Source organism: Myotis daubentonii, chromosome 3 (assembly GCF_963259705.1).
Source record: "Myotis daubentonii chromosome 3, mMyoDau2.1, whole genome shotgun sequence".
NCBI classification, from domain to species: Eukaryota; Metazoa; Chordata; class Mammalia; order Chiroptera; family Vespertilionidae; genus Myotis; species Myotis daubentonii.
In genome coordinates, this window is record NC_081842.1 from 39,493,019 (window position 1) to 39,509,416 (window position 16,398).

Sequence of the window (16,398 nt, forward strand, 5' to 3'; positions counted from 1 at the left end):
TAAACCATCTTAGGTCCATTTTTTCCCATTAAGAAAAGACAGGTTTGCTTTCCGTGTCCTCCAAAGTTCTTGAAATGAAACATTTTTATGACTTCTTACACAGGACATTTTCTCAAAAGAAGAGAAATTTAAGTTTCCTTTACATGACTATTGTGTTATATTATAACTAGAGGCCTAGTGCACGATTTTGTGCATGGGTGGGGTTCCTCAGCCTGGCCGGTGATCAGGGGCAATCAGGGTGAGGGACCGAGGGAGGTTGGCTGTCTGTGGGAGATTGGCTGTGGGATCACACTGACCACCAGGGGGCAGCTCCTGCATTGAGCATCTGCCCCCTGGTGGTCAGTGCGTGTCATAGTGACTGGTCATAACAGTTGTTTAGGCTTTTATATATAGAGATGTTTTCTATGATCTTTAGGTGAGGTCACGTATACCCATGAATGCGATATCCATTCACAGGCTTCAGATGTTCAAATCTCCATTTCCTGCTCAGCTCTCTCTCCCAAGTTCTAGATCTATACATTTAACAGTTGATTGGACATCTCCACAGAGAAATCCCAGTTTCCTCAAATACATGGTGGGGCTAATGTATTGTTTACAACTGTAATACAGTTGTAAGTACACAAAATGCAGTTTATTCTTGTATTATTATTATTTGTTGATTATTGTATTATTTTCCATATGAACAATTGCAAACCTACTTTTGCCCCATCCTGTAAAACAGGTTCAAAACAACTCCAGAACTTCCACCTTGACTTCCTGCCTCCCTCTGCCCCTCTTGTATCCTCATCACAGAGTTCGGCACATTCTATATGTCTTCATTGCTGGCATACACGTTTCTACTTGGTCCACAAGTCCTACTCCCACTTCTTCATCTATGCATCCACCAGAAAAAAACGCTTTTTAAAGTAGAATCTGTTGAAGTCCCTCTTATGTGTAAAACCCTTCAACCCCGCCTTTCCCCCAAACTCAAGGGTATGGCATCCATTATCCCATTATGCCAGCCCCTAGTGACTCTCAGACTTATTTCTCACTGCTTGAATACTATCACAAATGTTTGCATTTGCTTGAAAGGATATTTTTTGTGTGTTTCTCTATTTGTTTGTAAATCCCCTTCTCTTCTGCATCAGGAATGCCCTGTCCTTCTTTCCTCCCTCCCTCTGATCCATATTTTTCATCTGGAAAATTTCCACTCATCTGTCAAGACTCTGCTCACATAAGTACCTCCTATAAGACCGTCTACAACCCCCTGGCTGGGTCAGGGCTCTATGAAGGTGCTCTTTTTGGAGGTGACCTGGGCTTCCCTTCATTGCAACATATACAGTAGTTTCCCCTTATCTTCAGGGGATACTTTCCAAGACCCTCAGTGGATGCCTGAAACGGTGGTTGGTACTGAACCCTATATGTATTATGTTCTTTCCTAATCACGTACACCTAAGATGAAGTTTAATTTAAAAAATAGGCAATTTTACACATAGAAGATTCATTCTTACCACAAACCTTAATAACCCTGGCATATGCTTTTTTCCCCTTTCCTTGTTAAATCAAGAATGTTCACCTTTTCACTTACAAGAACTTAACGGATTCTCTTTGGCATATCCGAATTGCCAGCATCACTAGGCTCCTGCTTTGGGGCCATTATTAAGTAAATAAGAGGTCCTTGGACACAGGCACTGCAATATGGAGACAGTCAATCTGATAACTGAGACAGCTACTAAAGGACTAAGGGGCAGGGAGCAGCTATGGTGTGGAGAGGCTGGGCAAAGGGATGATTCACATCCTCGGCGGGATGGAGCCAGAGCCCTTGAGACCTCATTATGCTTCTCAGAATGGCATGCTATTTAAAACTTATTAACTGATGATTTCTGGAATTTTCCACTTAACATTTTTGGACTGGTAACTGACACTTCAGAAAGTGAAACTACAATTTCGGGGGACTACTGTAGTGCATATTTTATTATAATCAATTAATCACTTTCCTATCTCTCCACTAGAGTGTGAACTTACTAAGCGAGAATGTAAGCTTAATGAAGGCAGAGAGCTTCTATTATTTATCTTTGTATTCCTAGCACAGAGCAGGGAACATGGTAGGCATTCAGAGAAATGTTTACTGAACAAATGAATAAATTAATTCATGGCCATCTAACATGTACATGTGGCAGTGCTCGGCAACTCCACATACCTTTCCCCTGTAATCTTCACAACCTACGGATAGGTTGCTAATATGCTAATTTTATGACTATTTACCCACACACATATGTATACGCATACACACCAGCCAGCCTCAGCCTGGAGAGATACATGTTTCCTTTGGCTTTCTAAAACGCCTGCCAACTTCATTTTCCTGAGAAAGAAGCATTTAATTTGACTGGTTCCACGAGCTGAGGTTAAGCTCTCCTTTCTCAGGAAGATGTACAGTGGTTAAAAGCACGGGCTTTGAAGTTCATTAGAGCTAGCCTCAAATTCCAGTTCTTCATACTAACTGAGGTCTTGGGCAAGTTATTTAAATTTGAAAACCTGGTTCCTCACTTATTTCAAAGAGTTGGGATGATATAAAGGGCTAATATATGTAAGTCATTACATATATTAGCACAGTCCTGGACATCATAAACCAGTGATGGTGAACCTTTTGAGCTTGGCATGTCAGCATTTTGAAAAACCCTAACTTAACTCTGGTGCCGTGTCACATATAGAAATTTTTTGATATTTGCAACCATAGTAAAACAGAGACTTATATTTTTGATATTTATTTTATATACTTAAATGCCATTTAACAAAGAAAAATCAACCAAAAAAATGAGTTCGTGTGTCACCTCTGACACGTGTGTCATAGGTTCGCCATCACTGTCATAAACCATCAATAAATGGTAATGGCTATTGTATCGAATGTATCTCTATGCATATTACATGTTACCATTCTGCTGGGCTGTTCCTGAGCCTAGTGTTAGAGTTGTTTTCCTCTCCTCTCCTCTCCTCTCCTCTCCTCTCCTCTCCTCTCCTCTCCTCTCCTCTCCTCTCCTCTCCTCTCCTCTCCTCTCCTCTCCTCTCCTGTTCTCTCTCTCTCTCTCTCTCTCTCTCTCTCTCTCTCTCTCTCTCTCCTTTCTCCTCTGGCTCTCTCTAGACTGAATGCTATTAGAGAGAAATATTCATGTCTGATTTTTGCTCCAATGCCTAGTATGGTGCCTTCCATCTATCAAGAGCGCAATACATGTGGGTTGAATAAATAAGTGACTGAATCCATATCAGTTATGCAAAGCCACTTAACTCAAGCACAAAAGACGAGTGTCCTGCCGTTTTCTATGTGGAATTAATCCTTTCTACTCCTTTGCCCATGGTTTCAATGCCACGTGTGGAACTTCCTCGTGTCAAGGCAAGGGTGAGCAACAACAGACACTTAGCTACTGCCTCACCTAAATCTAAGGATGCCGTCTCCGGGCCCCGAAGAGGCTGCTGGCCTCTCTGTTCAGCCTCCGCCCCGATGAGATCAGCTCCATCAGCCTTCTTGAGGGACGCGGTTTTCGATGAGGCCTCCAGCTTCTTGGCTTTGGTTTGGGTTTGCGAGACGGGTTCACTCAGGTCGAGGAGGTCTAAGCCTGTGGTCAACACTGTGAGAGACGGAAGAGGTTAAGACAAGCCCACTCAGCGCTCTGAAGTCCCTGTTAAAAAGGAGGCTTCGGTGGGTGCAGAAGGAATTTGTGTTTGTAGTGTAGGTGAGAAGCACCAAAGTAAGTTCGCTCACCACTGATTTATAAAGACAGCCTGCGTTTACATGGGGAAGTTTGCTGCCTGATCTTTGTATTTCGCAAGGTATAAATCCGCAAAGCGGGGTTTAGATCAGCCCTCACCAGCGATGAAGGTTTGAATTGAAATTCAAGTGATGAAATTGAATCTGAGTTCAGGTACCATTTACTTGGCTTTGCTTGATTTATAGAGGTTTATTTTAGAGTGCAGTTTTTTTTTCCCAGAGAAGAGCCAATCGAGCCCTTTCAGGGATATGCTTACAAAACAGTTATGAGGATGACTTGGGCAAGTTTCTGAATGTCTTTGTTTTAATTTCAAGTGACTAAAGCAAACACTGTACAAAAAGAATGCTGCTAATTATCTTCTATTTGATTAAGCAATTCAATCAGAAAATGGCTTGCTGTTTGGGCTCAACTAGAGAGGTGTTTTATAATCCATAGTTGATGAATAGGTACACATGTTAATGACTTTTCTGCTTAATATGCAAATTTAAATTTCAATGTAACAAATCATAAAACGGTTAGACTTTTACTTCCTAGCAAGTTGATTACATTGTATTAAACACTGTAATGTAGGCAGCAATAATAATCCGTTCAAGTGCAAACGAGGCAAATGAGAATTTAAAAGGCAAGCTTTGAAACTCTTCATCCCTCTTGCTCTTACAGTGCATGGGACCAGTGTTTGGCCTAGCTCCTTGTGAGAAGTGGAAACTTCTAATCAGAGAAGTTCCCTTCCGCCGTACCTGAGGCTGGCTTCTGAACTGGCTTGGTGGCTTCCTGGCCCAGGATCTCCTCACCCAGCTAGCTTAGAAACACCACCAAAGTGACCGTAGAACTCCTGGGGTTAGCCCTTTCGGGCACCCTCTACAAGGACCGCACCCCTCTTCTTTGGTCTCCCAGCTTTTCCTTTTGGTAGGAAATGGGTTTCTGTTGACTTCTCAGCTCTCCTTCACCTGCTTCCCCCTTGCACTCAAGACAGGTTAGGGCTCAAATGAGCTCACAATCAGGATTTCTTTTTTTTACAAAAATTTTTTAATTGCTTTTAGAGAGGAAGGGAGAAGGGGAGAGAGATAGAAACATCAATGATGAGAGAGAATCATTGACCGGCTGCCTGCTGCATGCCCCACACTGGGGATCGTGCCTACAACCCGGGCTTGTGCCCTGACCAGGAATCGAACCGAGACCTCCTGGTTCATAGGTCAACACTCAACCGCTGAGCCACGCCAGCTTGGCAGGATTTCTTTAGTGCTGCACTGTCCTCATGAGTCAAGCGTCCCTATGGGATCCTTCAGACAGTGTGCCAAGTTTTCCTCTTCATGATTTTGTCTTCGATTTCAATGACAAATCACAGTGGTTGCATGTTGATGGTGACGTAGAAGGACCTGGCTGTATCACTGCTTAGCTGTGTGATTTGGAGTAAGTTTCTTGACCGCTCTGAATTTTAGTTTTATCACCTGAAAAATGCGGAATTAATAGTCTGTCTTTAAGGCATGATACAGAGATTTAATTTTCTAATTTGTAAATAGAATGTGTGAAACATAAGGCATACTGTAGGTACTGGATACATGTTATTGTCATTCTTTGGTGGCCAATGCCTGATGCTTTTCTTTCCTTTTCCTTTTTGTTGGTCTCCTTCTAGTCTCCCTGATCCTATTTCAGGCAGGAACCAGCTCCAGACACTGACAGAAAGAGGAGAAACCACTGGGAATAAAGTGGAGGATAAGACAGAGATAATGGTTCTGCAGAAGATGCTATGAGGTACATTTATCATAAAATGGTCTGAAAGTGTCAGCTTATCTCATCCAAGTGTTCTGATGAGATGGGAGCCACTTTGCGATGCAAAGATGCTGTGAGAGCTGAGGAGTGTTTGTGGCTAGCAAGAACCCATGGGGAGAGAAGTGGCTTTCAGAGCGGAGCCGCCTGGCTTGATGGCTATGATTTAAGCATGGCACGCAGCCCAGATAGGAGAGGACGCCACACATGTCATATCCTTTGAATGTTTAATCAAAAATTTCCAGGCCACTGGTGTGTCGGCAGGGATCCTAGACCCATGATTTCCTTCTAATAGAAGGAAAGAAGTGGAACACAGTCTCTGGAACGCCATATATGTCTCCCTACTGACTGTAAAAGCAATTAGGAATCAGTCTCTTGCTCCCACACTTCTTTTAGTAGCAAATGATACAGGACTCATCTACTTGTATAAGGGAAGTACTTTTGCTACAAATAATAACAGGTGAATATTAATTTAGTTCTATATCTGCTTCTCACCATTCAGAATAAGTGAATTATTAAAATAGTGAATTTCGAATTCAAGCTTGGCTCAGTAACATTCCTTCCCTCTCCAAACTGTCCTCAGCACTTCCTGTGTTTGTTTGGAGCTCTCTCTCTCTCTCTCTCTCTCTCTCTCTCTCTCTCCCTCTCTCTCTCCCTTTGTTCTTCTCCCAGCAAATGGGAAACAAATGCTCAGCACACACAAGAGGCCTTATTTGGTACCCGGTCGATAAAGGGAGTGGCCTGAAGTTGCTTAGAAAACTTTGAAGCTGAGAGAATCTCCGGAACCACAATTTCAAAAGCAAAGAAGGATGGGTGCAGCTTTTCACTTCTTGGAGGAAGACAAGGCACATTTTAGGGTGCGTGCATGTGGGCTTCGCAGACTACCCTGGCACAGAAGGGGGTGTCTGCGCTGCTGATTTTCTTAGCCCAATTTAAAAGGTTCTCTTAGGCGTATGAAGATTTGGGTTTCAGAATCAGTGTGTTTCAATTAAGATAACCAGCTCTTATAGTGGATGTGAAAATGTTTGTGTGCAAGGGGCATGTGTGTGTGTGTGTGTGTGTGTGTGTGTGTGTGTGTGTTAATGAGAGAGAGAAGGGGGAGAAAGAGAGAGGAAGAAGGGGGAGAGAGAGAGAGAGAGAGAGAGAGAGAGAGAGAGAGAGAGAGAGAAAGAAAGAGAGAGAGAGGCTTGATGATGCTATGCTATTGGCTTTGGAGATGGAGGAAGGGACCACAAACAAAGGAATTGCAAGTACCCTGTAGAAGTTTGGAAAAGTCAATGAAATGAATTCTCCCTTAGAGCCTCCAGGGGGAATGCAGCCCTGCCAACACCTTGATTTTGGGCCTGCTGACTTAGAATTGTAGGGAAATCAATTTGTGTTGTTGTAAGCTACTAAATTTGCGGTAATTTGTTACAATAGGAAACTCAAACATCTGATAGCACGTTGCCCATAAGAGGCTTCAAACACAGGCCCTGCCACTCCCGAGTGTATGTTCTTTCCCACTCCTCTTTACACTTGATCTGAACCTGGAAGCAAAGAGCTAATTCTATTGAGGCGGCTTTATTTTTTGTTTAGCTCCCAATTATTTGGCAGATTGGGTCGTCCGAGGCATCATTTAAATAATAGGCTATTCCAGAAACTTTTGTTTTTATAACCTAATTTCATTGGGTGAGACTTTCTGAAGATAGAATACATAAGTATTTGTGCCCATCTATTTCAAGGACACCTGATTGAGGATCACACCCTGTTGAACTGGAGGACTCCCTCAGGGCACGGCAGATGTTTATGAATGCTAGATTACATGGGCCCTGGGAGGTGAGGCTGCTTAAAACAGTTAGAATAAAATAGCACCTCTGATGAAGCCCTGATTTGATATTTAGATGGGACACACAATGCTATTAACACCACTACAGTATAATGAGCCTCGGGATTTTAGTGAATTTCTCTAAAGAAATAAATCTACATGGAGTGGTCAGAGAGGACGAATCAGAGGACAGCCCTGACATGCAGTCACAGAACACGCGACAGGAAGCCCATAGGATCTCTGTTCTGTTCTATAAGATTCATTTAACATAGTGGCTTCAAAGCAAAGTCCTTTCAGGAAGCATTTTTCCAGTGATGTGAAATAGATAAATTAGACCCAAATAATTCAAGCAACTTTTGCCTTTTTATTGTAATATGTAATTAATGCTACTTCCCAAATTTCTCTGTTCTCTCTAGAGGCATGCCATTTGATTCATGGCTACTTGGGCTTCATAAATATCCTATACTAGGGGCCTGGTGCACGAAATTCGTGCACTGGGTGTGGGGCGGGGGGGAGTGTCCCTCAGCCCAGCCTGCCCCCTCTCACATACTGGGAGCCCTCAGGCGTTGACCCCCATCACCCTCCAATCACAGGATCGGCCCCTTGCCCAGGCCTGAGGCCTCTGGCCTAGGTGTCTGGCCTGGGCAGCGGGGACCCACAGCTGCAGCGGCCCCGCGATCGTGGGCTTCGCTTTAGGCCCAGGCAAGGGTCCCCTAGCTCCTGGGACTGCCAGCTTCGGCTGTGCCCAGCTCCCATCGCTGGCTCCACCCCTACTTCCTGCTATCACTGGCCAGGGCGGAAAAGGCACCTGATTCTCTGATCATGGCTGGGGGCAGGGCAAAGGCGGCCCCAGGGCCGCCTTTGCCCTGCCCCCCAGCTCTTAGCTCCCCCCTGGGTTTCCGATCACTGTCAGTGGCAGGGGGCTTCTTCCTGCTTTCCCTTTCGCCTCCCTGCATTGTGCCTACATATGCAAATTAACCACCATCTTGTTGGCAGTTAACTGCCAATCTTAGTTGGCAGTTAATTGCATATAGCCCTGATTAGCCAATGAAAAGGGTATCGTCGTACGCCAATTACCATTTTTCTCTTTTATTAGTGTAGATAACAGCGGTCACCAACCGGTGGTCCGCGGACCACTGGTGGTCCACGAGGTCTGAAAGTTTGGCGACTGCTGTTATATAATAAAAGCCTAATATGCTAAGTGTCTGGTCATTCGGTCGGCCTTTCAACCAAGCAAATAACATGCTAAAGCCACTCAACTGCTTGTTGTGATGTGCACTGGCCACCAGGGGGTAGACACTCTGACCAGTAGGTTAGCTTCCTGCTGGGGTCCAGCCCATTGGAACTGAGCGAGACAGGCTGGACATGGCCTGGAGCCCTCCTGCGGTCCTTCCCTGGCTGGCCAACCTTCTGCATCCTTCCCCGGCCCTGATTGTGCACTGGTGGGGTCCCTCCGCCTTACCTGCACCCTGTCGCAATCCGGGACTCCTTGTGGGTGGGGGGTGTTTTGGAGAGCTAGTTTTGGTCTGACAGTGGAACGACTGGTCTCTATGAAGCACACTGACTACCAGGGGGCAGACGGTCAACATAGGAGCTACCCTCTGGTGGTCAGTGCGCTCCCACAGGGGGAGCGCTACTCAGCCAGAAGCTGGGTTCACAGCTAGCAAGCACAGCAGCGTTTGGCAGGAGCCTCTCCCACCTCCACAGCAGTGCTAAGGATGTCCTACTGCTGGCTTGGGCCCATTCCCCATGGGAAGTGGGCCTAAGCCATCAGTTGGACATCCCCTGAGGGCTCCTGGACTGTGAGAGAGCACAAGCTGGGCTGAGGACCCTCCCCCCCCCCCCAAGTGCATGAATTTCATGCACCAGGCACCGGGCCTCTAGTATATTTTGAAAATACTACACTAATTTTGCAGTTAAGATATTTAATTAGCTGATGGGCGGTGGTGGTCAACTGGGGAAAAAGGAGACATATGTAAAACTTTAGACAAAAAAAAAAGATATTTAATTAGGTGGCTGTTTTGGAATTGTGAATTTTGTTAAGAGTTCTTCTTCCTTACACATAGGAATCTCTTGTACTAGTACAGGTGTTGTCTACAGGCCCCATTTCAAGGAGTGAGATTACTATTTTTTAAACCATAAAAAATCTTTCTTATATAGTAACTGTCCACCTAATGGATCAAGTTTATGGATACAATTCTTTTAGATTATGATATTGATAAATGCAAACCAAGTAATGATTTTTCTTGGGTTTTAGAAGAATCTTTCCTGTACTTAGACATATATTAGATTTTTTGGGGAAGAATACAGACAAGTTATTATTGCAAGACTTATAGTAATTATTTGCCCTATAATATAATCACTATCTTAACATATCTATTGTATAATTACTTTCAGAACATTTAATATATGCATCTGTGTATAATTTATTTGCCATATTTAAATCAAGGATATTAGCAATGATCTTGGCCTACCTACCACCTATGGATACAGTTTGAGAAGGTCAAAGAATTAGCTATCTACCTAGGTTACAGATAAGTTAAAGATGATTTGGATTGTTAATAGCAAAAAAACCAAAAACACCCTTATTTGATCAGCTTGAAATTGTCATCATTGGATGACAAGAAGTGTGTAGAAAAACAAGCAGAAGGCAAAGATCACTGAAATACTTAAGAAAAAATTATAATTTAGAATGTCTATGAGGCAAACAAATTGATATGTATTTTTAGGGTCAGTAAAGAAAAAAACCAACTCATTATTTAACTGATGTTTGGAAGAGATGAATATTTCCTATATTGTTTATTTTGTGTTAATTTATATAAGAATATATTCCTTAAACATTTAAGTAAATGCCAAGATGGTGGCACACTGACTTTAATTTTTCATTGGAAGAAAATAGCCAGAATAAATGCCTCTCATCTTATCTAATAAAAGAGAAACATGCAAATTGACCGTACCTCCACTACACTCACCAGCCATGCCCATCAGACAATCAGGAGTGAGTATGCAAATAAACCCAACCAAGATGGCGGCGGCCACAGAGCTGGAGAAAACAGGAGGCTTGGGTTGCCCCTGGCGATGGAGGAAGCCAAGCTTCCTGCCTGCCCTGGCAGGCTGTGGGCTCTGCTCAAGCCTACAAAGTTTCAATTAAAGAAGATAAATAAATCTCAGATACCTGCTTCCAGCCGCTGTGGCCTCTGCTCAAGGAGGGTCTGGGAGCCTGGGTTGCCCGGGGCTATGGCCAGCCTGCAAACAGCCCTCAGCCCCTCACCCTGGCTGGACAGGCACCCCAGTGTGGACCCCCACCCTGAAGGGGCTGTGACCAGCCTGAAAACAGCCCTTAGCCCCTCACCCAGGCTGGCCAGGCACCCCAGTGGGGACCCCAACCCTGAAGGGAGTGTGGCCAGCCTGAAAACAGCCCTCAGCCTCTCACCCAGGCTGGCCACACCTCCCCAGCAGGGACTCTCACTCCATGGGGGCATGGCCGGCCTGCAAACCACCACAGGCCCCTGGCCCAGACTGCCCCACATCCCAAGGGAACCCCCACCCTGATCTGGGACACCCTTCAGGGCCAACCAGCCAGACCCCACCTGTGCACCAGGCCTCTATCTATACTAATAAAAAGGTAATATGCTAATTAGACTGGGAGACCTTCCGGACATTCTTCTGGACAAAGCCATGGTGGCGGGGCTGAGGTAGAGGTGGTTAGAGGCCAAGAGGGGAGGGCAGTTGTGGGTGATCAGGCTGGTGGGGGTTGGGGCCGTTGGGGGTAAGCAGACCAGCAGGGGGGCCAGTTGGGGGCAAGCAGGCCATCAGTGGGGGTCAGTTGGAGGTGATCAAGACAGCAGGGGGGCAGTTTGGAGTGAGCCGGGCAGCAGGGGGGCAGTTGGGGACGAGCAGGCCAGTGGGGAGGGAAGGGGGGGCGAGCAGACCATCAGGGGGGGCAGTTGGGGTGATCAGGCTGGTGGGGGGGCATTTGGGGGCAAGCAGGCCAGCGGTGGAGGGCAGTTGGGGGCAAGCAGGCCGGCAGCCAGAGTGATTAGGGGCAATCAGGCAGGCAGGCAGGCAGGTGAACAGTTAGGAGCCAGCAGTCCTGGATTGCGAGAGGGATGTCCGACTGCTGGTTTAGGCCCGATCCCTGTAAACCAGCAGTAGAATATCCTTTGAGGGGTCCCAGATTGGAGAGGGTGCAGGCCGGGCTGAGGAACACCCCCTCCCCTGTGCATGAATTTCGTGCACCGGGCCACTAGTCTTAATATAAGGTTCTTCAAATTTCAGCTTGATTGACTTGGTACAAACATGAAGCAGGGTTTCTTCCATATTTTACTCCAAGTGTGTTTAATATCTGTTTGAAGTGTAATGCCTAGAATGTCATATACAAGGACTGCCCTGATTTCTCAATGTAATTTCATGCTATTCTATAAAATGACAGTTTCACCTTAAAATTATTATTTTTATTAAAAATTTGGAAAGAAAATGGTAACTCTATCTCCTGCCTAAAAAATTTAACTGTAAAATTATTGGAACAAATTAAAAATTCTTTCCAGGATGCTTGAATGCTAAAGCTTTTTCTGTTTAAAGATGTGATTTATGTTGCATATTGAGATGTAAATTGTAGTTTTGTAATAATAAAAAAGAACTATATTCCTTAGGGATTAAAAACATATAGTGTTTCTGCCTTGAGATATAATTTTTAAGATTAAAAAGCACACTATCAAATAAGAGTCTTCCTTCAGGATCAGAATCTATGGGACACAGATGTACTGAATGCTGAGGCTGAGAAAAGGAAAATCCAGCCTCAAAATATCACTTTTCCCAACCCCCTACTTTGAGGGCATTATGGATTGAGTTGTATTCCCCCCAAAACTCATCTGTTGAAGTTAACCCCCAGTGCCTCAGAAGGTGATAGGGTCGCCCTGGCTGGTTTGGCTCAGTGGATAGAGTGTCAGCCTGCAGACTGAAGGATACCAGGTTCGATTCCAGTCAAGGGCATGTACCTTGGTTGCGGGCACATTCCCAGTAGGGGGTGTGCAGGGGGCAGCTGATTGATGTTTCTCTCTCACTGATGTTTCTAACTCTCTATCCCTCTCCCTTCCTCTCTGTAAAAAATCAATAAAATATATTTTAAAAAAAGAAGGTGATAGGGTCAATGGAGATATAATTAGTTAAGATGATTCATGATGGAGTAGGGCCTACCTACTGGTATCCTTATAAAAAGGGGAAACTTTTAGACTTCTCTTCCCCAGAAAGAGACACACACAGGAATAATGTCAGGTGAAGATTCCAGTTATGCTGCCACAAGCCAAGGAACTGCCAGAAACCAGAAGAGAGGCCTAGGAGAGCTCCTTCCCAAGCACCTGCATAGGGAGAATGGTCCTACTGACCTTGATTTTGTACTTCTGGGTTCCAGAACTGGGAGACAATACATTTCTGTTGTTTAATCTATGGAGTTTATGATATTTTGCCATGGCAGTCCTAAGAAACTAATAATAGAGGCAATACTGTAGGTACTGGGATTGCAGGAGATGACCCATTCTTTTGATATTTCCCTCCAATGTTTCACAGGTCTCTCCTATGTTAGAAAAACCAAGGTGAAAGTAGCTTTTGAGCCAAATATCATGTGGCTCTTTCTGGTGGGCTCCTCCTAAGTGACTTAGTTGTAGCATCCTCTGGATTCTTCTGGGGGCAGCTCTACAGTTTTGGAGGGGAAGCTCCAGTTTCAGAGATCAGAAAGATGACTCTGATCGGATAGCATGTGAATTTACCCAATTTCCTGACTAAAATGCAGCAAACACAATTTCATTTGCTTGATTACTCCAAGTGATAGCTGAGTGTAGAAAATGACTGCTTTGGTGTGACATACAGAAAGTTAATGCATTTGAAAAGGGAAGTGTTGGGTGTCCTGTTTTTTTAACTGATAGCTAACCGGAATGGTAATACCTGTTGAGCTCACTTGGAGTTAAGACTTACATAGATTGCTTCGTTTAGTCTTCCCAAGTAACCGAGAAGATCTAGGTCTTACTATTATTAGGTGGACGAGGAAGTAGACCTAGTTAAGCAACTTGCCCGGGGACACTGAGCTGCTAAGTGGCCGAGCTGAGATTTGAAATTATGAACTTTGACCTCAGAGACTGTAGACAACACTCCCACAAAAATGTCTCTGTCTTGTATTAGTTACGTTTGTTGTTGTAATTTTTAGCACCTGTTTAAAAAAATCACAATTTCCTTCACCTGTGATTTTGTTCAGGTGTTTAAGCGTATAATGAAAATATAGCAGGCAACAGCCAGCTGAGGACAGGGTGGGAGATGGAAGGAATTTAAGGAGACAGGATGTGATTATCACCTCCTTTCTCTGTCAAATTCTCTCCCACAAGCTAACATAACCTTTGTTCTCTGATTCTGAACATCATTTTCTCATTCTTATTTGAACAACATGCCTTTGAATGTGAATGCTGACTGAATGAAATCAATGCTGAAAGCTGCCTCTGATATCAAAGGTGAAAATTAGCTTTTGAGTCAAATCTTTTGTTGCTCCCTCAGGGTGGGCCCTACCTAAGTGACTTAGTTTTAGTATCAGTGAGAATTGGAAAATGCAGAGGGTGCTTGAGGAGGTGGCATTCATACCTGAGGCCTCTACATCCCTCAGTGGATAAATACTTGTTAGTGCCTATAATATCCCAAGTCTCTAGGACATTTAGTTGTCATTTCAATCCACTTGAAGGGGTGGCCTATATTTTTACTTTACTCGACTTTTGTCAGACAAAGCATTTCCAGGCAGAACTTGAAAACCCTTACTCTGAAATAGATGCTTTTGTTTTAAAGGTTTCCTACTGTGATGTGACTTGAGATGAGATGTAAATATGAAAATATGTATGGAAAAACCATTCATTGCTAATAGTGGCATGCTAATGTTCAGCAACACTGGTTGTGTAATATATATACATCGCAGTTTCTTACAGCATAATGAAAAGTGGTTCGTTGGCTTATGTTGAATAATAAATGTTCTAAAGTTTTAGTCAGTTGCAAACATTTTTCTCCAGTTAAAATGCATTGTGGAAAGAAAACATGTATTTTACTTCAGTGAAAATGAACTCCACCCGAGGATCAGTTAAAAGTGAAAGAATTACCAGCTGTGTTGGACGTTACTGGCCTTGCTATTGCCTCCGATTTGGTTTCACAGAGAAAGTCATCGATGGAGGGACTCAGGAGGGGTCTGCTTTCTTGCTGTTCGTTCACCAGCTGAGAACAAATGAACACAGGTGTCACAGGCCGTGTTAAACTGCAGAATCAGATAAGTTAAAATGCAGCCTTGCAACAAAATGAGAAGAGCAAGCCTACCAAAAAATAAAGAAACCAATAAATAATAGGGCAGGGGCAAGAAAGAAAAAAAAATACCAAAGGATGGGGAATGAGCCTTTTAGCACTGTGAACATTTTCGATGCAGCCAACTTCAATTTTTAAAGCTCAAGCCTTTTTTCCTTCTCCTAGGACAGTTTTAGAATTATTCACTAATTTCAATATGTAGGAAATAATACCTATTGAATCACTGTCCCTAAGGACCAATCCCACTCTTCCCTTGGACAATAAGCTCCTACTAAGACCTGGAATGGTGGCTTTTGATTTTGAGAAAATACATTCTGTTTAGGACTAGCCAGTCAGTGTTTTGTGGTGACAGCACACGCATCTGTGTATGGGGATAAACACTCCTTTCTCCCTCTTTAAAAGCTCAAGTCACCTACTGGCGCACACCCTGCTTTAAGCTTTTGTAGTGCATAACAAACATTATTTTGAAAGAGTACAAAATATTGTCATATTAACTGTCACATTACCTACATATCCAGTACATATGTTGGTGAAAATCTATATGTAAAGCAGATTTCTGTGAATTCAATGATATTTTCCCATAGGCTTGTTCTGTAATTTCAGAACTTTTTCATTTAAATTTTTTTAAAAATATTTTTTATTGTTTTCAGAGAGGAAGGGAGAGGGTGAGAGAGATAGAAACATCAATGATGAGAGAGAATCATTGATTGGCTGCCTCTTGCACCCGCCCCCGCCCCCCGGGGATTGAGCCCACAACCCCGTGGGACCTAGGACCCTTCAGTCCGCAAGCCGATGCTCTATCCACTGAGCCAAACCAGCTAGGGCTCAGTTTGATTTTTAGTAGGTCTCTATCTATCAGTGGCAGCCATCCATTTACTATCAGTAATTCTGTGCCTCTTGAATTCAGGATTCCTTAAGTTCTATTTCTGTGATTAAGGGAAAAAATATACTGATGATCCCAAAGTGGTTAATCCTTAAATCAAATTAATTGCCTTAGTTTTTCACAAGATTTTATATTGGCCTTTCTTAAAATGGGCAGAGTCGTCTAGTTTTCATGCATTACATAAAAAAGATAAGCCTAAAAATCTCTAGATTTTAAAAATACTGATTTGCAAGGCTGTATTTTAAAAGAGATATAAAATAATGAAGTGTTTTGAGTATTACCAAATCAAAGTATTTTATGTGACTCTACTCACTTTCACTTTATTATTTCTTTAGCACAGTGTCAGTGGTATTATAGCTTAGAACTTATGGAAGATGGCAAGAGACCTATGAATAATGGTAAATATGGGAAGAAAAAATGCAATACTGTTAATATAGAAGGAAGAATATGGAAACATTTAGCGATCATTCGGGGATTAAAAATCAAGAGGTAATTTGGTACTTTTTCATGTTCATCCTATAGGGATAAACCTCAGATCTTCACTGGAGTTTAAGATTTTGACATAGAACTGGTGATTTGACTTTCATACATAGTAATATGCAGACATTATCAAGGGGTAAGTCTTGAGAATGTCTATTTCCTTTTAGTGTTTAAGTTACAGTGATAGAAATTTCTTCAATTAGTATAAGTTTAGTGTTACATGTATACAGACTCAGATTCTTCTAGGAATTACATTATCTAAGGTCTTAACCTATGTTTTGGTCTTAACCTTTTTGGAGGGGGGTGGAGGGAGGGGGATGTCTCTTTAACCGATGAGTGAAACTCTGAGTACCTTTGAATTTTTTCTGAATTTGAACATTCTTGGATATCATCCATCT

At 43.3% G+C, this 16,398-nt stretch overlaps 1 protein-coding gene across 7 annotated transcripts in view; it reads right to left on the minus strand.

Annotated features, from left to right (window-relative positions):
- Positions 1 to 16,398, minus strand: part of PEX5L (peroxisomal biogenesis factor 5 like) — a 334,455-nt gene that overhangs the window by 66,561 nt on the left and 251,496 nt on the right. For all 7 annotated transcript variants that reach the window (XM_059687108.1, XM_059687109.1, XM_059687106.1 and 4 more), the window contains 2 exons: positions 14,442 to 14,553; positions 3,408 to 3,602 (listed from right to left, as the gene is read on the minus strand). In XM_059687108.1, coding sequence (XP_059543091.1) covers positions 3,408 to 3,602; positions 14,442 to 14,553 — 307 coding nt within the window. The remainder of the gene's footprint in view (positions 1 to 3,407; positions 3,603 to 14,441; positions 14,554 to 16,398) is intronic.